General features: G+C 52.3%; 1 protein-coding gene across 2 annotated transcripts; it reads left to right on the top strand.

Annotated features, from left to right (window-relative positions):
• Positions 1-9,165: 9,165 nt before the first annotated feature.
• Positions 9,166-23,188, top strand: LOC144139270 (uncharacterized). Of its 2 annotated transcripts, none has more exons than XM_077671675.1 (5): positions 9,166-9,366; positions 15,388-15,633; positions 19,899-20,127; positions 21,536-21,724; positions 22,969-23,188. In XM_077671675.1, the coding sequence occupies exons 2-5, from the start codon at positions 15,416-15,418 to the stop codon at positions 23,050-23,052; spliced, it is 720 nt and encodes a 239-aa protein (XP_077527801.1). In that variant the 5' UTR covers positions 9,166-9,366; positions 15,388-15,415; the 3' UTR covers positions 23,053-23,188. The 2 variants fall into 2 exon arrangements, with proteins under 2 accessions (XP_077527801.1, XP_077527802.1); XM_077671676.1 differs by lacking the exon at positions 9,166-9,366 and adding an exon at positions 9,457-9,551.
• Positions 23,189-23,737: the final 549 nt, after the last annotated feature.

The following is a 23,737-nucleotide window of genomic DNA, read 5'->3' as shown; positions in this document are numbered from 1 at the left end:
CGCATCCGTAGACAAAGACAGGCTCTGGACGAAAAGTATATCAATTACAGCTAAATCAAAGGTTAACCAAGTGAAACCAAGACTTTACCAGGCTAAGCCAAGCTTCCACTTTGCATATCCAGGGTTAGCTCAGCTAAGCCGCAGCCTTTTTTTTTTTTGCAGGTCGTTCCGTCGCGTCAGGCTGTTTTAGGTAAAATAAATTTAAAAAATACCTGAGTAAGTTCGGTCAGATGAGGTTAGGTTAGGTTTAGATTAGTTTCATATTGGAGCATCATTTAAGGTAGTTGATGCTGCGGAACCACCTGCAAACGGGCTCTCGCACCACGTTAGGTGCCTTCCAACTGCATGGTATTTTCCCTTGTCAGATATTATTTGTTTGGGGACTCGAAGTCCCTATCATGTAGAGGAACAGATTCGTTTCTTAATTCATGCTTATCTGGCTTCGTTAAGCTGTTTCAATAGCATTTCCGTCCTTCCTTCCTTCCTTCCTTCCTTCATTCCTTCCTTACTTCCTTTAATTCTTTTTCTTTCTTCTTCATCCTGGTTTTCTTTTTTTTCCTTCTTTCTTTCTTCTTCCTTTCATTCTTAATCAAAATTCTTTTTTTTTCTGTTTTTCTTTTCTTTCTTTCTCAGATTCCCCAGCGAACTTCGGACCATATGCGCTAAATGAACCCTGCATGCTTCGCCCCTCCCAGGGTTTCATAGCGGAGATGGTCCGTGATTTCTTCGGCTACCTTTTCGGCTAAGAAGCGCTCCACACCAGGCCATGACGGCGTCAGCTACGAAGCCATAGCCCGTCTATCTCGGCCCTCAAACTACGTCTACTAGAATTCTGCAATTAGTGAGACGAACCGACGACCGGTAGACAATTAGGGTAACAGAGTGGATACCAAGAAATGGGTCTAGGAGAAGGGGAAGACCAATAACACAATGGGGGATGAAAGACAGCCCCTCGGGGGTAAGCTGTGCGGTGGACTCGAGCAGAGCAGGACCGGAGCGGTTGGAGGTCAAGTGAACTGACCACGACTAAGTGGTGCGAGATTTATTATTTCGGTCGTTTTCAAATGGCGATGGAACATTGTGAGGGTTTTATTTGTATAATTAAACTTTGGCCATTTATCATTTTACTCTCCTGAACGATCAAACTGCAGTATTCTTTAGGCCTTGGCGTGACAAGTCGGGCTAGAGGCATTTTATCAGTCAACGACCATATGGGCGGGGAACGGTGGTTAATGATTGCGTTTTAAATGCGAATGCATTTCTTAGTCGGGGGTTGTCGTGCGTCCATCGGCGTCCGCACGCAGGTGTTATCTCTCCTCGCCCCTAGCAACAGCTGTGGCGCGCCTAGCAACCGGAGCAGGTGGTAGCTCGGGCGGGAGTAGCGGAGCGCAAGGGGAGAGGAGGAGCGCGCGCGGGCGTGTGAGGGCGCTCGCATCGCGGAGCTCGGCGGAGAGAGCTCGCGCGCGGGGCGGGCGTGTTGCGCGGGTCTCTCTCTCCTCTCCGCATACCCTCTCTCCGCTCGCTGCGCTCGGAAAAATATATCGGTGCACCCAATGCATTCGCATTTCCGCACGATCCCCTTCGGGGAGGGGGGGGGAGTTTTTTTTTAATATCGATTTGTGGCTATTCATGAAAATTAATGAGATGGAACTTCGTAAAGTTGTGTGCTTTTAGCGGCTGAACGTGGTATAACATGCGTAAAGACATGTGCACTGGAATTTGAGAGAACGCCGTTTTCGAAAAACATACTTGTAATAGGCCCATGCATGCACTTGATAGATCCGGGTGGCTTAGAATATCGTACGTTTTACAGAATCATTGTGAGCTGAGTCTGAAACAGAATACGTTAAAGTCGACATGGTTATGGAGTCGTCTTGGTGGTGAATATGATACAAATTGTTTTAATGTACTTCTTACTGCAACGGCTTTTACAACCGTTTTGCCGGACCCTATCCGCCCCGTTAGCAAACGTCTCGCATTTCGGAACAAAAGGGGGACTTGTCACCAGGTGGCCGACCCGTGCGGACTCGGGTTCGCTACGCTCCTGCTTCGGAAGCTCTATGAGCCTACCGCAGCGTGTTAGCCGCCCAGATCCTGCCCCACGACCTTCTTCTAGACGTCCGCTTTCACCTCATACCATTCAAGGTGAGCCCCGATCACCCACGCCCAAGATTCGACCCGATTCTTGTGGGACCACGTTTTCGCCGGGCGCTAAGCCTAACGCTACCTGGAAAGACCCCGGCTCGCTAGCAGCGGCGGCGTCTGCCGCGCCAGCTGCGCTCGCCTAACACCGCGGGTCTATTCGATTTAGCCTGCACCTCTTGAACCAGTTCACAGCGGTGCAAAGTGGGTTCCGCCATCGGCGGAACCAGCCCTGCACATTTTTCGTCTGCTTCTGCACCTCCTCGGCAGGGAGTGCAGGCGAAGCCATGAACTCGTCCTGCACCCGTCGGCACCACCGGTGAATCGAACGACGTGGTTCAGGTGCCGCGAGCTGCACCACTGAAACGAACGGCGAAGTGCCGCACCGCCTGAACTGGTTCACGTGGTGCAGGTGAAACGAATAGACCCCACATCGCCCCGCGTTGCCTGGCGCGCTCGTTCGCCTCCCCGACAAGCGCAGCCATGGCGTCCGCTATGGAATGCGTCGTAGAAGGCCAGCCCATCGACCCCGCCGTCCTCGACGAGCCGGGCTGGGTACGCATCCGCCGCAAACAGCTTGCGCATCAAGGCCACCCCACCCCCAACTCCCCCACCACGCAAAGCCCCAGCGTCACTAGCGGCGGTGCGCTGCCGCCACGTCGCCGCAAACGCCGGCCCACCCCAAAGCCCCCGTAACCAGCTGAGCCCCTTCCTGCAGACGACATCAAGATCGCACGAGGTCGCGGGTTCGATTCCCGGCCGCGGCGGCCGCTTTTCTGATGGAGGCGAAAAGCAAAAACGCCCGTGTGTTCGATATTTCGGCGCACGATAAAGATCCCCAGGTGGTCAAAATTAATCCGGAGCCCTCCACTACGGCGCGCCTCATCGCCTGCGTTGCGTCGGCGCGTTAAACCCTACAATCAATCAATCAACGACATCAAGATCATACTCCGCCCTCAAGGAGGCCTGGCGCTCCACACCATCTCTGCACCATACCTCGCTGACCTAATCCAAGAACAGGTCTCAGGCACCCCGTACGCCGGAAGACCAACTCCGAATACACCACCGTTCCAACTTCATCATACTCAGCACCCCTTTGGAGGAAAGAGCCCATAAATACCCTGCCATCTCCTCCCTCCGCTATCAAGACGCCGCATATCCCCTGGCCAACCATATACCTCCCCCCGCCAACACCACCGTCGGCGTGCTCTTTGACGCACCGCCGTCTGACGACCCAGACACCATCCTACGCAGTCTTGTGGACTACAACCCGGCTCTGCAAATTCTGGACGTCAAACACCTGCACAACACTCACCTTGTTCAAATACTTTTCAACGGCACCCTGGTTCCTTACTGGGTACAGAGCCGCTCTCCTCCGCTGCTACCCCTTCAAACGCAAGTCTGAAGCATGTTTCAACTGCTGGACCCTCGGATACAGGAGAGACGTGTGTCCAAACCTGCCACCTACCCCACGCTGCACTACTTGCGGCACCACCAACCCGGCCGAACAGCACCCCTGCAAGCCGTCATGGATTCTCTGCGGAGAAGGCCACAGCACAGGAACAACAGGCTGCGCCAAGAGGTTCCAGCCGCGACGCACCCAGAAACAACCCCCTGACCGGAATTCCCAGTCGGACCGAGCCAGAAACTCCCCAATTGCATCCGGCACGGCACCCCTCACCCCTTCCCACTCATCGAAGACCTACAGCCAAGTCATCACGTCAGGTGCAGGACCCAACGGCGGCTGCACTTCAACTCAGGTGAGCTCCCGGGGTCTGCTCCCTCCCTCAACCCTCCCTCACGCAAACACAACTACCACACCCACCGTCCCCTCACAATATGAAGCACTCATCAAGGAAATCCAATCACTTCGAGCAGAGGTCACCCGCCTTCGATAAGAAAACGCACTACTCCTCCAGCAGCAACACAGCCAATCCCAATCCCCTCCACTCCCTTACCACCAGCCAAACCTAGACCCAACCACCGTCCCCACCCAAACTCCACCTGTCAAACGCAAAGCCCCTTCGCCAGAAGAGGGTTACGACAAGTCAGACAAACCCCCCCCCCCATCTAGCACAAGCTCTTGAGACAACGACAAGAGTACCTAAACCTCCACCAAACCATCGTAGCCACCCATACAGCAATGCAAGACTCAATTACTTCCCTCCATACGGAACTCCTTACATGCATGAAGGAACTACTGCCTTCCAAATTCGCCCCATCACTCTCTGACCCCACCCACCCTGCCCCTCTCCCTGACGACGATGACTTGGAAGAAGATATATGAAGCCTGCCACATTTCGCGATGGAATTGCAGGGGTTTCGCCCACAAAAGAGCAGTCTTACAGACCCTCTTATCCACCCTGCCCACGCCTCCGGTAGTCATCGCGCTCCAAGAAACAGGCCCTAGTCAAACTCCCTGGGTTTCAATCATTTCAAGCACCCGATTTCCCATCTATCGCCACTCTGGTTCACCGCAACCTCCGCACAGCTATCATCACCCTTCCAACCTCTCCTATTCCACATGTGCTAATCGCCGTTTATCCACCCAAACCCCCACAGCCCACTCTGTACATCCTCAATATTTATAGCGCCCCCAAAGAACAGTCACACAACTTCCATCCCCCTTCAAAGCAGCCCTCCACGTCGCCAACAAAAACCCCCTCCTCATACTAGGCGACTTTAATGCACCGCACCCCGCCTGGGGATATGGCCACACCACCCGCAAAGGGCGCCTACTTTGGAAAACAATCCAATCCCTCCGCCTCACCCTCGAAGCCGATCCCCACACCCCCACCCGCATCGGCAACAGCGCCCAACGAGACACCACCCCAGACCTATCACTAACCAGCCACCTCCCACACACCACCTGGCTACCCACCCCCAACAACCTGGGAAGCGACCACTACATCATCCAAACGACACTTCAGCTTTCTCATCGGCTATCATCTCCGATCACCCCTCACCACGTCACGGACTGGCACGCCTTTCGCGCCGAATGGGCCGAACTGCCACCTCCCGAAACCTTTTCTGAATCGGACTTAAACGGCTGGCTCGCAAAAATAATCCGCGTCAAGACTTCCCATGACACCGCCGTCGACCCCAAAATACCCCCTGCCTTTGCCGACACCCGCATGACGCACCTCTTGGAAGCATATCGTAACATCGAGCGTATGTGGCGCACCCGCAAACACAGACGTGTCTTGCGCCGCAAACTTGCGCACCTCCAAACACAAATACAAGAACACGCAGCAGCACTCACCCGAGCTCACTGGTACCAAATATGCGACGATATGCGCGGTGGGCTCTCCATGAAACGCACGTGGGCGCTACTACGACATTTACTCGACCCCACCACTACCAAAGAATACACATCATCCCGCATTCATTCCCTTGTCCACACATACCCTGGTACCGCAGCCCAGCTGCTCTCCGAACTCCGGTCCCAATACATCCCCCTCAGCACCACCTGTACTCCTACGGGTACATACGCGGGCTTGCCGAACACCACCCTCGACGCGGACATCACCATCGCAGAGATCGAACATGCCATCACAGAACTTCGGCGCCCAACAACCCCTGGAGCAGATAACATAACTAATAAACTCCTACGTAACCTATACGGATGCACCCTCGACACCATCTTGAACCTGTTCAACCACCACTGGCGATCTGGCACCTTCCCTACTTCCTGGCGCCATGCCGACATCTCCCTGATACCGAAGCCCAATAAACCCGTCAAAATCGAACACCTCCGACCGATATCCCTCACCTCGTGTCTAGGAAAACTCCTTGAACACATTATCACAAGCCGCCTCACAACCTACCTAGAAGATCATGACCTTCTCCCACACAACCTCACCGGCTTCCGCCCCGGCCTCTCCACTCAGGACACCCACCTTCAACTGCACAATGACCTACTTCTTTCCCCATCCAAGAGTGACAGTGCGGCCATTCTAGCCCTCGACTCGCACAAAGCATTCGATAACGGTTCTCACGCAGCCATCCTAAGGTCTCTAAATTCCCTCAACCCGCACTTACTACTATGTCGCCTCCTTTCTCAGTAACCGAACAGCAACCCTTCGCCTAGGGCCCCTTACCTCAGACCTGTTCCCCCTACCACCAGTCGGCACCCCTCAGGGTTCGGTTATATCCCCACTTCTCTTTAACCTTGCTATGATCCCCGTGGTCACTGCCCTACTAACCATCCCCAACCTACACACTTCTGTATACGCCGATGACATCACCCTCTGGATGACCAGTGGCAGTGACGCTCACATCGAAGAGACGCTGCAGCTAGGAGCAGAAACTGTGAGTACAGTCGCACGCACAATCGGTCTATCACGTTCACCGCACAAATCAGAACTACTCATTCTACATCCCACCCGTTCACGCCCACCCACTGCGCCCCCCATCACCGTCTGGATTGACAACACACGAGTGCCTATCGTCCCCTCCATACGTATACTTGGCATCACTATACAAGCTAACCGCGGCAATACGCTCACCTTTCAACGACTCCGCTCACTTTAGACTATACGACTCCTCAGACGTATTACATCTCGGCACCACGGCCTCACGGAGCCCGAGTGACTTCGGCTGCTCCATGCTTTCGTAATTAGCAGGTTCACGTACCACCTCCCATTCTGCAGGCTCACTGTAACAGACAAAGACAAATCGGACTGCCTCCTCCGCAAAGTCTATAGGGCTGCTCTTTTGCTTCCACCAAATGCCCCCACCGACCGCCTCCTTCAGCTTGGCGTACATAACACCACGTCTGAACTCATCGAAGCCCACCGCACGGCCTAAATCCACCGACTGGCCCGCACCCACTCTGGGCGTTCCATACTCGCTCGACTTTCCATCTCAACCCCTATCCTCCCCCCATCCTCCGTCCCCATCCCCCGAGAATTTCGCCAACTCATAAGAATTAAACCACCACCTCGCAACTGTCACGCCACATTACATGCGACCAGACGTGCTGCACGCGCAGCGAACCTGCAACGCCTGCACCCCTCCTCACCTTATACCATCTACGTAGACGCTGCTACCTACCCCTCCCGAGCTGCATTCTCTATTGTAGCGCTCTCCTAGGATAGCACACCTCAGGACTCTCTCACTGTCCTCACGAGTTCAGCTACAGCGGCGGAGGAGGCGGCGATATCCCTCGCCCTAGCCCAAGACCCCTTTCCAGACACCATCCTTTCAGATTCACAATCCGCAATCAGAAATTTCCAAGCTGGCCGGATATCAAAAATTTCCCTCCAAATTCTACCCCGAAAGCCACCTCCCCACCCCGTGGCCTTGTTGTGGGTCCCCGCCCATACGGGAATAGGTGCCAAAGAGGCGGCCAACCGAGAAGCTCGAGCTATGACTACACGAGCAGGCCCTTCGTTGGAGACCAACCACGGCCTTCCCAGCTCCCGGGACATCCTCATCTCGTACCGGGAGATCACACAACATTACCGCCTCCTCCGCCGCCACTATCCCCCCCGCACCCTGGCCTCACACAGGAGGAGGCCAGAACCTGGCGCCTCCTCCAAACGCACTCCTTCCCCTGCAGAACCTCCCTCTGCCACTCACACCCTTCCCTGTTCCCCTTCCCACTCTGCCCACTCTGCGGCGCCCGGGACTCTGAACTACCACGGCCGCTGGATGAAAGACCTTGCGTGCGCTCTCATCCAGCGGCCGTGGAACTACACTCTCTCTGTGACTGCCCGTGCTCCCCCTTTCCCCCTTTCCCCGCACCCTCCCACTGGGAGCAGGCCCTGCGGAGCTCTACCCTGGAGACCCAGACCACCCTCGTCTCCAGGACCCAACAGGTCGCGGAGACCCTCTGGGCCCCCGCCACCTCCTCCCCCTGACCCAGCCGTAAAATAAAGTGGTTCTCTCTCTCTCTCTCTCTCTCTCTCTCTCTCTCTCTCTCTCTCTCTCTCTCTCTCTCTCTCTCTCTCTCTCTCTCTCTCTATCTATCTATCTATCTCTCTCTCTCTCTCGGGACAAAATGTTTCCTTGTAGTGCGTGCTTTGCTCTGAATGAGTGAGTGAGTGAGTGAGTGAGTGAGTGAGTGAGTGAGTGAGTGAAAAGACTTTATTCGATCATCCAGCGGACGACTATCCTACCACGAACAAGGATTGCCCAGAGACGCGTTTGGTTGGTTCCAATGCAACGCAGTTCCTCCTGTCAGCTCAGCGTCTTTGAAAAAAGCCGCCGCCACCAGCCTTCGGCCGGCGGCCACCCCGCGTTCCTAGCCAACTTGCTTGTAAAATAGTGATTTTCTCTTTTCCTAAAAAAAAAAAAAAGCGAACGTCAAAGTGAGAAAATCAACGCGAAGGCTGCCCCCTAAGCTTGCTAACCACGCCTGAAAGACAGAAGAGAAAGAAAGTAAAAAAAAAAAAAAATCAGAGTCCTTCTATTACTGTGAAGATGGTTGACCAGCGAGGCAGTACCGGTGAAGGCGGAATCCCACAATATTTACGACTTCACTGTCAACTACGAAATTATGGAAAGTAGATGAAATTCGGCACAACGTCAGAGTCATCTTAGCGGCCAATTCTTACACAATTTGTTTCGGGATACTTTCAATAAAACAAGAGTTACAGCCGTTTTCTCTAGTCACACTCCCTCCGTAGACGGCCACGAATTGACAGGAGACGGGAATTTAGTAACGTTTGCAACCACACTGTGAGCGAACTAATAATTACCAGTAAACGAAACTCAGCCCAATGATACAGTCGTCTTAGCTGCCAATTTCAGTATAATTTTTTTCAGATACCTGCATTATATTGAGAGCTACAGACGCTTGGCACCACTAGCTCTGGGGGCAAAAATTCTCATCCACGCGGCTTTGTCAAGGGACGCAAGTTCGTCGGCGTTACTGTAAAAAAAGCAAAAAGACAGAAACATGTGCCTTTGGAGGTGAGGGGGGAGGGGGTGGCGTTTCTTCAGTTAGCAGAGATTATTGCGTCACGTCAGGTCACGTGCCATAGCCCGGAGCGAGCGCTGCGCTAACCCCGAGAGGAGCGGTGCATGCTCTAGCTTGGTTTGAGACGGGACGCTGGTTTGACCGGAAGTATTGCGAGCGTTCTCCGAGGGTCGGTCTTCGACAGTTCTCGGTTGCACTTCGGCGTCTTGTTGGAGACGGTACTGCGATTATCCGCGAGTTGCAATTTCGCGTCTGGCCGTTCGCCGAGGGATTTCGGCGACGAACCAGCGGGCAGCGAGGTAAGGAGAATCGTCTGCATGCAAGTCGCATTCGCTGATCGTCTGCAGATCGTTCTCGCCCTCTGACCGGCGATGCTGTCGGGAGTCCGCCACCTAGCCACGGCCTCCTCGCTAGGCCTAAATGTTTGCAGTCGTCTGCGGGCAGCTGCGTTTCTTTAAATCTGACAGGACCGCTCGTCTGTTCCGTAAGTCGAACTGTATTTCTTCTGGCGTACCTAAGCGGTCTCGTCTTACATTGCTGTCTTGGATTCTGTTTCGACAACTGTTGGGTGATACCGCCGTAAAATTTGCGGCGCTTGGGAGCTTTGTTTCGGCATGTTGTTTTGATTTCGGAACTTCGACAAGCGACGGCCCGTGTGACCTTGTGAGCCGCGGGCCGCTTCGCCGACTGCGCCGTAGTCGTTAACGTGGTTAACGGTCATGCCGTTGGTCTGAAGCTCGTTCGTTCACCGTTGCGGTTGGCGCAACCAGTGGGCGCAACTGCAGCCAATGGGTCGGACGCAACGGTGCGTCTGTGCGCTGGCGGCGCGGCGTCGGCTGCACTCCAGATGAGCGTCTTTGCGGCGGTGCACCTTCCAGAGGCCAAGATTGCGTAGAATTCGGCCGGCCGCCCAAGCCCTTCTCTGTATTTCCTTAAATGGGCCATTAGAGCAAGAAAGTTTGGTTCATTCAGAAGACTGCATTGAACAAATAACAGGACGCTATTTTAACGCCAGGCTTCAAAAAAAAAAAAAAAAAAAAGAAACATGTTAAGTAAAGCAGATGAAGCAACAGCGAATCACAAGTAGTATTAACTCAATGCAAGTCACTTTCCCGCGGCCCATATGAGGTTGCAGGGACTTGTTCGGCGATTGGTGGCTGCCGATCGAAGCCACCGCCAGGAAACCAAGGAAACGGCTGTGTGATTTCAGAGGTTCCGTTTGATCGCATCACTTCTTCTTATTACGTTGACGTCGTGTAGCGCGAAAATTAGAAGTTTTCGTTATTTACTGTTTTAAACAACGTCTTTTGTTCTGGACAGTTGTTGACTGACTTACCGAAGGCTAGTATTTTTCTTCTTTCAAGGTTGCATTATGACTTTTGAATTCATGACCCCTTTAACCAGCAGACACAGCTTCGCGTGTTGTTGTCGTCCATTAACGCAAAACATGAAAGAGTTTGCGCATTTGGCTTGGCTCCTATGGTAGCAGTCGTACTCTATCTACGGACAAGTGTGTGTAATTGTTCTCCCGAATAGTCAAAAACTTAGCCAAAGAACCCATCTTTACCGTTTTTCCCTCTTTACTCGTGTTGCGTCATCAGTGATGTCATAAGTCACGCGCTAAGCAAAGCTATTTCGGGGATGCTGACGTGTGGCTTTTTTTTTTTTTCGTTGATGTGGCGTCCAATACGTATTTTCGGAGAAGCGCTCGTGAACGACAAAAGTAAATTTTCGGTTGCCAGGTGAAAGCTTTCACAACTAATTTCATGTATCGGATGAATGCAAGCGCATTTCGATCTTTCGCTTTGTACAGAGCCCCTTATTCGGACATAAAAGCATAAAAAATTTGGCATTTCGCCAGGAAAAGGTCCCTGCACCGGCACGATTATTTGGCCAATCTTCACTCGTTGGCATGAGCCAAAATCGTCGACGGCATCATCATCATCATCACCACCACCACCATCATCTTCTTCGTTACCACCATTATAAAAACCTCTATCCTAATTCTTTTCTTCTTTACACATCCTCTCATGTGAATGTGCTTCGTTTTTCAGTCATTAAATTTTAAATTTTCAAAGCATCGCCTTAGGAGTGCTCCCGATACCTGGCCAATTTACCGCGACGTATGTGCCATGTCTGAAGGAAACAAAGTTTTGATGCTTAATTAAAGCTCCTAATTTACTAATCCGAATTCTTCATGGCCAGTCCGCCTGAGGGGTACTTGGTGTTGTTCAAATGGATTCCCTAATTGACTAATCCAGAATTCGTCTTTGTCAGTCCCTCTAAGTGGGAGTGTGTTATTTTGTAGGGGCCATAATCATCATCATTGCTTGGTCCCAAGAAAGAGAGAAAAGCCTTTATCGGAGGCAAGGCGGGCTTAGGCCTCTTGGGGGAAACTGCTTTAAGGATGGGGTAAGATGAATCAAATTGAGTAATTCTATTGAGGAATTGAGTAATGAGCATTTTTGCCTGTGTATGAAAATGCAAAATAAACTCAGTTTGAAGTGGGTTCTAAAGTTGAGAAAGACTTGGTCTTGTCGTGAGTCTTCTGGGAGGAGGAGGAGAGGAGGGGTCTTTCGGGTGTCGCTATAGGTGGTATTCGTTGAAAAGTTTAGCTGTCAATTTCTTCGCTTGGCAACACTGGAAACGGCCACAGACATTGCCTATGCGCCACGGACATGGCGCGGCTTGGGCCACTGCGCCCGCACGCCGAAGAAAAAATACACCGGCGTGCGTCGTCTGCTCCGTTTCAACCTGATTCTCAACGGCGGTGTCAACAGAGATGCACTTAATCGCACTCACATTGGACTCGACGCAATACTTTGCGTTCGGGGAGGTAGAGTTTGTTAACGTGCAACACAGTCATATGTACTTAGCACGGACAAGTATTGCCATCCCGGTTAGCCCGACGTAACGAGTGACGGCACACTCATACGGTTGCCTGCATGCGCGCCTCGCCAGTGAATAGAAGCAATAGGAAGCGGGGAGCAGTCCCGTCGTTCTATACTGCTCAAACAAGACCGCTTGATAGTCGGAACAGTGCGACTATGGGTGAAGAGTCGGAGCGTCCCTGGGCATTTCTTTTTTTGTTTGTTTCCAAAGTGGGCTCCCGATCCCGGCCAATTCCCCAAGTGGGTATGTGCCGAAATAAAAGGAACCACAACAACAGCCATGTACTTCGCAATTGTTTTTAATAGGCTGTCTCTAGAGTGCCGTCCGACGGTATTATAGGCAGTCCACTATATCGACGCCCAGCGGCGTTTTGTAAAAAAAAAGCCGCTCTGGCACTACATCGCTCTACCTAACGTGAAGCAAGGTAACCTAATTAATGTAAACTAACATAAAATGACCTAACAGAACGCAGTCATTTAAAACACCAGACACTAACCTGAGCCATGAAAATTATAGCGCCATTTTAAAGTTAAAAAGCAAAACAAAGGGGCAAAAGCCGGTCACGAACCACCGACCTTGGCATCAAGAAGCTAAGACAGAATCCCTACACCACACCGACAGACGCTTTGGGCGGTGCTAGCCGCTAGTCCTAAATATTCGAATGTCGTCGTACGGCACTCCCAGCGCGTATATGCGTTTCCTACTCAATACAGCTAGCCATTACCTGAGCTTGCTTATGGGGGTTACATAACAGCATAAACGTACCTAAAGCTTACAAAACCACCCGAACTGAAATAAATGACAGCCGAAACGAACCTGCAGTGGTTGAAAACCACGGTGTGGAAAAATATTCAACAGTAATAGCCGAAACCGACCAAAAAGGGGAAAATCTGCAAAAACGTACAAGAATCAGTAGCTGAAACCGACCAAAAGGCAACGAAAATACCCGGAATCCCATTTATAATGCATAAAGGTGTCATAAACAGATTATATGCGTGATAACAAATGCCAATATTCAAATATGACAAACCCTTGAAAATGAAAAAAAAAAAAAGTGGTTACGGGATTTTATTTCATTTCATTTATTTCATCCTTAAGGGCTCGAGGGCATTACGTAAGGGAGGGCAAGCGACGAGGTACAGCGCAATGTTCAAAATAACGCACACAAAAGCAAAAGAAACCCGCCGCCGTGGCTCAGTGGCTAAGGCGTTGCGCTGCTGAGCACGGGGAATTGGTCCGCCGTCGGAATCAACGAGATAAATTCGGGTGGCTCTTGATTTAGGGGAAAGCAATCGCCAAAACTTCTTAGGGTTAGACTTTAGAATTGATAGTAGATCCACGAAGAAATATTCTTCTTTGGCTTCAGCCAATTGTTTAATATACTAGTCTGCGCACAGGCAATACATTTTTGCCAGAGCATGAGCAGTGTTTTGTAATTTCGCGGATCGGTACAGACGCTTTTTTTTGTGTAGAGTAGAGATTTTAAGCGTTTAGTGAACCACTGATTGTGTGAATAGGTTTTAACAAAAAATGTTGGAATGAATTGATTTTTCAGTCTTATAAGTTTGTTCATAAACATTTACCAGTTAGCGTTGATGGTGCGATTTTGGTGGGTAAGCAGGAAGTTTTCATAGAATAGGGTTAGATCCCAATTTATAGCGTCGTAGTTGCCTCTTTTGTAATCGGTGATCTTTTTAGATTCAGGCGATTTTTTTCGTAATGGCAAGAATAGGCAAATGTGCAAAAAAAAAAAAACTGTGATCACTGAAACCAGGCGATGAGTCACGCTAGATACGTCATCAGGGTTCGTGGTAAGTAAAAGGTCGAGCGTGTGATTGCCTCTAGTGGGACATGAAATGACCCGGGTTAGGATGTTTGCTTCGCACGAGCGGAACTACGGAGCGGAACTACGAGACCAATTAAGCGGTTCTGAGTGATTGAATTGAGGGCCACATGCACGTGGACATAGCTTCAAACATGCCCCTAAATGGCGCCAGGCGTCGCTTGGCTGGGCTGACTAGGAAACGCCTATTCGCGTCCTGGTGTCCTCGCTGACGCTTTGCCGGAAAGCCAACTTTCTCTGACGATGATGGAGGGAAAAAATGGAAGCTAAAACGTCGTTAGAGATGTACAGGGCTGAGAAATTGAACATCAGAAAGGAAAATTCCTACGCTAATTCCCAGGGCAGTGCTTTGCTTTTTGAGGCTAGAGCAGGTTGCCTGCGAACTAAGAGTTTTGTGGGGAAGTATTGGTATGCGTGGTCTGCGGAAAAGAAACAGCAACTATGCGGCACATAGTGTTAGAATGTGAGGGTATCCATCGAAATCTACATGAAGGGAATATTGGGCTTCCAGAAGCCCTAGGATTTAAGGGTATCACAGGGGAAGTTAACTTCAAGGCTGTCGAGGGGACGAAAAGAAGATTAGAATGCTGGTGGACGAAAATCAGAGAGGGGAATATTGCCTAGGACAGTTACCGCCTGTAACAGGGAAAAAAAAGTATTTCGTGCCTAATGAGCTTTAGTGCCTGCCCTAAGCAGCGCTAGTATTAAACCAAGAGTGTAAAACATGGTTATATTAGTTCTTTTTGGTAAGATGACATGTCATCACCCCGCTTCAAAGGGGAAACCAATAGCAATCATCATCATCATCGATGATGAATGACCGGGCGTGAAGTGAAACGCTTCCCGTGGATGCAGTTTAACCCATGGTCTATCCGATTGCTATATTTCAACATGGTCGAAGCGAACGCCAAGCAGAAGGTTCCGATTCGCGCCGTACACCCCAAACCATATCGTTAGGCCTACATAGTGTGCACCTTAGAATTGGTGTGGGTATTCTAGGGAAGTGCTGCGTACCTCCAGAGTAGCACATACTCGCAGTGGGGGATTGGACAACCAAAGAATCCACCCCGATAAAGCTTCACGTTCAACCATCGTCGTCGTCGTTACACGGACGAGTGCATGATTTCTTTTTCATTTTCACCCAAAACCGATATCGTTTCGGTAAAGCACTCATTGCATTACCAATCCCCCTGAGCGGGTAAGAGCCATCTGACGTACCATCATTATTACCGTCGTCTTTACAGACGCTTGTACATTCTTGCTTGCCTTGGAGCCTAGTAACGAAGCCGGAACATTTGAAGGAGGCCAATGCTACCGAGGTGAGCTATTAACCACAAATATGTCACAAGAAATTCAGTTACAGAAAAAAACTTCTGGTTTAGTTTGGCGCGCGCGCATGTGCTGTCAGCGACAGATTAAAGCGACAGACACGTGTGCGTCCGCGAGCAATCAGGTTCCCGACGCTGCACGGCAAAATATCAGTAGCTTGGATATTCCGGTAATTCCGGCAGCCAAACAGTTCACGGAACGGGAAATGCGTGCGCGGATGCATCCCGTAAACGCATTCCCCGTACTTCTCGTACAGGCCGTGCGGAAGGAATCCGCGCGTCGAGATGTCTCGTGCCGGCGAACGCTTAGGCCCCTACCACCAGGCGACCAGGGGCGGCAGCTCGGGGTACGGTCGCCGCTCGGCCGCTGCCAACCCGTCGTGGAACAACGGAGGCCGCCTCAACTACTGGCCCATCGTGCTGCCTCCTCCCACCCTGGCCGCTCCCCCTCCACGTCAACCGCACCCCAGCGCAGCCGTCGCTGCTGGACCTGCGTACATGAAGTATGCACTTGCCTCGATGCATACAGTCTTTGTCAAATAGACCACGTCAAGGATTATCAGGCGACTAAAAATTAAAAAAAAAAAAAAACAAGCTTGCTTTTCGAGTTAGGCTTACTTGTTTTGTGCCAGAAAGTTGGCGAGTGTGTGGTTGTTATTAGAGAGTTTTGGTAGTCCGTCTGTTCCGTCGTGTGTATAGTTACCGTGTTGACCGAGACTCGTCTGGGCACTTGTTCATTCGTCGCGGTAGGGGGATTAGTTCCGCGGGCCGGCCCGGGCCATGCCCGTGCATTCGCCACGGTAAGGTGCGACTCTTCGCCCTTCCGCGCGCGCATGCGCAGTCGGGTCCCGGTAATCACGGTGACTACGGACACGACGGAACAGACGGGCTGCTAAAGCTTTCTATTTAGGGGAGGCCACCACCCGGTAACTGTCCTTTTAAAGATGACACCTCCACTGGTTAGCTGGAGAAGGCACTTTCTTTTTTGTCTGTCGTGAAATATTTCGGTCCTTTGTGGCCCAGAAACCTTTGTTGTGACCCTCCGCGGTGGCTCAGTGGCTAAGGCGTTGCGCTACTGAGCACAAGGAAGTGGGTTCGATTCCCGGCCGCGGCGGCGGCCGCTTTTCTGATGAAAGGGAAAAGCAAAAAAAGCCCGTGTGTTCGAGATTTCGGCGCACGTTAAAGATCCCCAGGGGGTCAAAATTAATCCGGAGCCCTCCACTACGGCTCGCCTCATCGCCTGCGTTGCGTCGGCGCGTTATTAATCAACCTTTGTTGTGGCATACAAAGTTTTTGCAAGAGACTGTTCTTCTCGGGGATCGTAGATACTGTAGTGACCAAGCAGAGACTGCTGCTCCTACAACAAGAACGTTTATTGAAACGATAGCGTGGCTTAAATAGTTCAGCGCCGGCGCTCACAAAAAGAGAAGGAAAGTCGCATGCTCGCCTGCCCGTCCTGCACGTGACCGCACGACGTCACTTGGCACCATATTGTCACGAAGCCAAAGATGACACAGTTGTCTTGAAGAAGAAACAAGTTTATTGGAGCGAACTTGTGCTCCCCTAACAACTCAAAAAATACACAGGCGGCGAAGCAGCAGTCAACTAAGTGACGTGCGTAGGCTAGTGTCGGCGAGTCGAATCCTGCGGCATCCTCTCTGCGGGCGTTTACCTTTCGGCGCGAGTGTCTCTCGAACCGTCGAATTCCATCCAGAACACTGTAGATCAAAGAAGAATATCCTAGACTGGTGACGTTAGTTCGAAACGCTCTCCCTATCAAAAGAGATAAAACGTGCGGCACAAAAAATAAAGAATGGAACAAGCGCTTCACTTGGCACACAGATAACACAGACCGGCGCAGCCTGGCGGTAAAAACAAAACATGAACAAACAAAAAATCAGTCATCTTGCGTGTAAGGTTTTAGGCGATCCACGTGGTAGACTTCGGGCCGCGTGCGTCGTCGTGATGTTCCGGAAGCACGGCCGGATCACCTCGTAGGTATACGTTGACCAACACGTCGTAGAGTCCGGTAGGGTCCAAAATACCGTCGCAGAAGCTTCTCACTGAGTCCGCGTCGTCGGATGGGAGTTCAAACCCCCACACGATCCCCTGGGTGGTACTCGGCGTCGGAGATTGTAGCGTCCGGCTTCCACTAGCTGCTTGTCCGTTGTACGAACTCGAGCGAGCTGGCGAGCTTCCTCCGCACGCTGAAGGTATCCTTGGACGTCGGCGTTGAGGTCGTCGTCTTCTACGTGCGGCAGCATGGCGTCAAGCATCGTAGTCGGCCGTCTTCCGTAGACAAGCTCGAACGGTGTCATCCGCGTAGTTTCTTGGATTGCCGTGTTGTACGCAAACGTGACATACGGGAGCACTTCGTCCCAGGTCTTATGTTCAAAGTCGAAGATATCCGCAATCGCCTTGTTCAAACGTTCCGTTAGTCCGTTCGTTTGGGGGTGGTATAGCTCCGCAGTAAAGGCCGTTCCGCGGTCGGTGAGTAGGACTTCAGGTGCTACATGTCGCCGCACAACTTGGCTAATGAAGAACTTGGCGACTTCTTGTGCAGTCCTTCTCAGAAGAGCGGCGGTCTCTGCGTAGCGCGTCATGTAGTCTGTCGCTACGACAATCCACTTGTTCTCGGATCTTGACGTAGGGAACGGGCCCAAAATGTCCATTCCACTCTGTTGGAAGGGCCTCGATGGGACGGCGATCGGCTGCAGAAGTCCGGCGGGTCTCGTCGCTGGCGTTTTTCGTCGCTGGCAGTCACGGCAGCTCCGGGGGGACACATCGTTTGCAAGGCGGGGCCAAAAGTACTTCGCCTTGATTTTTCCAATAGTGCGTGCTGTGCTGAGATGTCCGGACGACGGGTCGTCGTGGCACGCTTCCAAAATTTCGTCGCGAAGCGCCCTTGTTTAGACGTTGGTACTCCTCGGTGAAATTGGTGAACAAAAGTTTGCTTCTCGAGCGTGGTGTCTCCGTCGAATAGGCTTTGCGCGCTTTAAGCAATGCAAATACCACGTTCTGGTCACCAATTTCACCGAGAAGCACCAGCATACAAACAGGGGCGCTGCAATTACGTTCCTCGAAGAAACGCAAGAAACAAGTCAAGTGATCGCGGTCGCCAACTTTGAACGCGCACGCGCAGATGCTTCCAAGCTGCCGCATCCTTTCGACGTGAACCCGGCGCTGCCGCAAGAAAATCGGGACAGATTACTGGATTTGCTGCGTCGCTAGTGTTTTTCGTCTGACGTCGAAATTACGTCAGACACCCCTATACGAAGCACGGAATTATAACCGAAGATGGAGCCCGACCTACCCGACAGTCACCGTACCGCGCGTCTTCACACGAGCGGGAAGCCATCCGGACGCAAGTCGAAGACATGCTCAGCGACGACATTATACAGCGACCGAAAAGCCCCTGGGCTTCTCCGGTCGTACTCGTGAAGAAAAAGAACGGCACATGAGGTTCCGCGTTGACTACCGGTGACTGAACAAGATCACCAAAAAGGACGTGTACCCAGCACCTACACCATATTGTCACGGAGCCAAAGATGACACAGTTGTCTTGAAAAAAAAAAAAAACAAGTTTATTGGAGCGAACTTGTGCTCCCCTAACAAAAAAAAAAAAAATACACAGGCGGCGAAGCAGCAGTCAACAAAGTGACGCCGTGGGCGAGTGTCGGTGAATATAGAATCCCGCAACATCCGCTCTGCGGGCGTTTATCTTTCGGCGCGAGTGTTTCTCGAACCGTCGAATTACGTCCATAACACTATATGATCAAAGAAGATTATTCTAGGCTGTTGACGTTAGTTCGAAACGCTCTCCCTATCAAAAGAGATAACACGTGCGGCATAAAAATTACCCCGCATTTCCCCGAGGGGGAGAATGTGAAAGTGCGAATGCACGGTTGTCGGCCCGCTTGCGGCGCTTGCGCTCGGCCCCCGCAGCCCACCGCCTCGCCGCCTTCTCTTCCATCTCTTCCATCGGGTTTGTAGTATCACGTGTACACCACGCAGTTATCAAGCCGCTATAACGCCGCTGAGTCGCCAACGCACGCCGCTGACGACGTAGTTTGAATGCGTTAAAGATATAAGGCGCGTCAATAACACTGATATCAGCGTCGCCTCCGTGGCTTGGTCGGTAGAGCGTCGCGCTGCGGCCGCAAAGTCCTCGGATCGAAACCTGGCGCCGGATGCTGTTTCTTTTTCAAATATAGAGGAGCACTGCGGACGCCAACGCCGCCGCCGGCGGTGGATGGTTTGGGGTCGCTTATAAAGTGTATTCACACTTAAAATAAAGAATGGAACAAGCGCTTCACTTGGCCACGGCCGGACTGGAGCAGCGGCGAGCGCGCAAAGTGCGCGCCCGCCGCTCCTCCAGCCCGGCCGTGACTTGGCACACAGATAACACAGACCGGCGCAGCCTGGCGGGAAAAACAAACCATGAACAAACAAACTTAATGCAAGGTTCGCGGCAATATCACGGATACCACGGGAGGGGAGGTGGGGGTGCGGCGCCGGCCATCACGAGAGCAAGAAATGAACTAACCTCAAGTGATGACACCCTGGCTGCGCTAGTGTATACCTAACTGCTGATCCCCTGGGCGACCCCGACGATTCGCATTGTACAAACAGCTTCTAAACCACTCGGATCAACTCAGTGCGTGCCGGTGACCTATCGCTCTGCAATGCATTGTACCCTAAGTGCTGAAGGAGTTGACTGGCTTGACGGTTACATTGAAAGGTGGTGCCGTCTAATCGCACCATGCAGTGGCGGCGCTGCGTACCGCCACCCCGGCTCGGTCCCCGACCTGGGACCGCTGAATGCGCACAGCACGGGGCCCGGGCCGGCCATCGTGGTGGCGGCCGAGGAACCGGACCCGGACGACGACTCGCCCAGGCGGTGCCCCGCGGTCGCGGTCGCCTGCCAGCGCTACCGGCGCAACACCCGCCTCATGACCAGGCTGCTGGACCAACAAGTCGTTGACGTGTCGCCGCAGGTATACACGCGTGTCTGCGAGGGGCCCTAAATACTAGAAAACCAGTAACTCGGTGTATACAGATAAGGGAAATTTGCTGCCGAAGAATAGAGAGTTCTAGCTGACCGTTTTGGACGGTCCGCTCCGGTATACCGCGGCGGCCAGCTCAGCGCAACCGGAGGCAATGCCGTTCGCGGCCAAGCGCGCCACGCATGCGCAATGGCGCTCCCGCTTGCTATCGGAGCAGAGCGGACCGTGAAAAACGGTCAGCTAAAACTCGCTAATAGATTCGTACCGCGCCGGATGGGAGCAGGCCGAAGTCTATGGAACAACAGCGAAGCTGTGTTGGTGACAACAGACAGGAATTCTAAAATATTTACAACGCCACTGTGGACTGCGTAATTAAGAAAAATAGATAGAGCTCGGCGTAATGTTGGGGTCGCCTGCGCTGCCAATTGTCGTCTAATTTGTTTCGGGATAGTTTCGATAAGACAAAGCTAGAGCGGTTCGCTGAAACCGTACTACATCCGTAGACGCGTACCGGTAAAAAGCGCAAAGGCTCATGTGTACGTCGTCTGCTACCGCCACTTCCGGTTCGAGATCTCTCCTGCCCTCCCGTACGCCTGCGTGCGCCGGTGGCTTTCAAACACTTGTGTGCGTGTTGTTTATTTGTCACAGGGTGCTTACCTGCCAGATAAACCCCTAGTAGGGTCAATCGTTGGTATTTATGGAATTCCCGATGCATGAGCGTTTTTTTTCCCGGTGGAAACAGATAATCAACAAGCACACACGCGCGTGAAAGCCGACGGCGTACGGGATGCCAGGAGAGCTCCCGAACCGGAAGTGGCGGCTCTCCGCGGGAGAAAACGATGCACCCATGAGCCTTTGCGCTTTTTACCGGTCACCTATTGACAGCAGACGAGAATGGCGCCACGTTTACAAGTTCACCCTGAACTAATTGTGACTAGTAAACGAAACTCGGTGCACTGATAGAGTCGTCTTAGCGGCCAATACCAGTATAATTTATTCCAATATAGCTAGATTGGATTGAGAGCTACACAGCACTTTGCACTATCTGTGGAGACGGCAATTCTTATTCTTCGCGGTTATTCCGGCGGACGGAGGTTTGGTCAGAGTCTAGCCGTAGATCTCTTCGAGAGGCGGCACAAATAGGAAAATTCGGAGGCAAAGAATGGACTCGGGCACCGCAGGACAGGAGAGGGCGGAGGTCAATGGAAGAGGCCTTCGTCCTGCAGTGGGCGTAAATAGGCTGTTGATGATGGTGTTGATCCGCGTACAGCTTCATTGTTATACGGGGCTGCACTGGGGTAGCTCTGGACCGTCCAGAAGGACAAATCGAAGAGGCCTGCCCAGAGCTAGCCAGACGCTCACGAGCGATGACAAGTTGCGCCCCGGACGACGTCCGCAGGACTTCGAGGCCTTGCTGAGTCGTCGCCAGAAGCAGAGGTCGGAGCTGGAGGAAAAACTTCGTGAGGTGCAGAAGGAGGCGGAGGCGCTGGTGGAGCAGCAGCGCCAGAAGATGGAGCGCTGGCTCGACGAGGACCGGGCCTTCACGGAGAACCTGAGGAAGTGCCGGGACAGGCAGTTCCTGATGCAGGTGGGTGCCGCTCGTTAGTGGACGGGTGAAAAAAGAAAGGGCCCATCTCCCCGCGAGGGGGACTCGAGTAAATGCGTCGCATAGGGGGTGGGTGTATTGCGTTAACGTTTAGTGTTTGGGGAGTTGGTGGTAGGGAATGCGTTGTATCAGCAGCTTCTTGACGTAGTTTGAATGAGTCAAGGATATAAGGCGCGTTCGTAGCCTCCCATTCTGTGTCGGTTTTGTGGCGCAGTGGGAAGGGCACCATGTACCACGCGTTCCGCCCACAGGTAGTCAATGCGTTGTATCAGCAGCTTCTTGACGTAGTTTGAATGAGTCAAGGATATAAGGCGCGTTCGTAGCCTTCCATTCTGTGTCGGCTTTGTGGCGCAGTGGGTAGAGCACCATGTACCTTGCGTTCCGCCCGCAGGGTCGTGGGATCGAAACCAGGCGCCGGTAAGTATTTTTTTATATAGTGTAGGGGAAGGGGTGCGTACCTGTTGTTGAGAGCGAGGAGGGTAGCGTGATGCTGGAGAGGAGGAGTGGGGGAGAGGGCGCACCTGGAACGGCTGTTGCGGACGCCGAGGCACGCCGACAACGCCGGGTGACATCGTGAGTTAAAGAAATGCTCTGCATTTAAAATAAAGTCGTTCCGTTCAATGTGAAAGCTGCCGGAAATGCGGAGCAGTGATTCGCCATAACGGGCTGTACCGCCGTTATCCGCTTACTGTTACCACACCATGCAATTCAAATTTCCCGCCTTCGTAGTGCTCGCGCGCCCCCCTGCCTGAAACTGCGCCAGCGGGAGTTCTGTTCTCTTTGTGATTTTCTTCCCGCACGTGCCGGCGTTGCGCTGCCACTTTTTTCGCTTACTACCGTAAAAACCAACCCAACCGGTTAAGTAAAGGAACGCGGGCGCTGCCGGTTAATTACGTATATTTTTACTCAAATGTACCTATAGTTTTCTTTGCGCTAAACAACGGGAATATGTATGACAAGCGCCAGCGTTTCACGAGTTTCTAACGCTCATGACTATATATATAAACCGATTGGCTTTCGAAGCCTCTGGGGTACGCCGCGAACAACAGCGTTACCCCGGGACGCCGCCTTGGTGCTCTATATAGCTAGCGTGATAGGACGACAAGGCGAGCGCCTAAAGTGCTCTGCACTTAAAAGCTTGGCTTTAAAAAGGGGTTTCCAACTGTCCCAAACTTCTGTGTCATGCTTTCCTAACCTGAGCTCTACGTTTTGTTTTCTTGCACCAGCTCGCCCGAAAGGCGAAGAGTCCACCGACGAGGGCTACCGCCCCGTCGAACAAGACGGCGTTCCGCCTCAGATATGTGCCCTGAAAGGATGTACCCTAGGAGCACGAGCCACGGGGCTTTTTTTTTTTTTTTATACGCGTGATTTGTTGCCTTCTGTGACACGCCGATGTTGAAGTCGGGTGAATGTGCCTGACGCCTTGAAAGCACGCGCAATAAAAGTTCCGGCTTGTCAACTCGGAGTTGTCTTCTTGCAACTGCGCCATATGACCGCGCTCATGCATGCAGCGCAACTGAGGACAGGTATATAACCGCGGAATTGAATTGTCACCCAGCCGGTTTTGGACCTTACTCATTCTTTATTTTGTGGCCAGTTCGGTGCACTCTCTGAACGGCCGGCATTATTGGCTTCTTTTTAAGTGCAATGCACTTCTTAAGCGACCCTGAACCTGCGTCCACCGGCGATGTCCGCGCACGTGGAGATGGGCGCGCGCTGCCTGGCCGCTGACATGGCACATACCCACGTGGGGGATTGGCCAGGAATCTGCTCGTCTTCCTTGGCAACGGGGGGAGACGGGCGCGCGCTGCCTGGCCGCTGACATGGCACATACCCACGTGGGGGATTGGCCAGGAATCGGGCGTGAGAAGGGCTAATGCACCTGCTCAAAGGAGTACTGACACGAAATTTCAAAGCTGAGATCCGCTCTAGCAATGAAGTACAACGACAACACAAATAGGTGTCTGTGAATAAATGCATCTTTCTTTCTTTGTA

The sequence above is a fragment of the Haemaphysalis longicornis genome, unplaced genomic scaffold, assembly GCF_048455015.1.
Source record: "Haemaphysalis longicornis isolate Haplotype H1 unplaced genomic scaffold, Haemaphysalis longicornis Haplotype H1 scaffold_5, whole genome shotgun sequence".
In the NCBI taxonomy this organism is placed as follows: Eukaryota; Metazoa; Arthropoda; class Arachnida; order Ixodida; family Ixodidae; genus Haemaphysalis; species Haemaphysalis longicornis.
The sequence above is the reverse complement of the archived record's forward strand: the minus strand, read 5'-3'. Positions and strand labels throughout refer to the sequence as shown.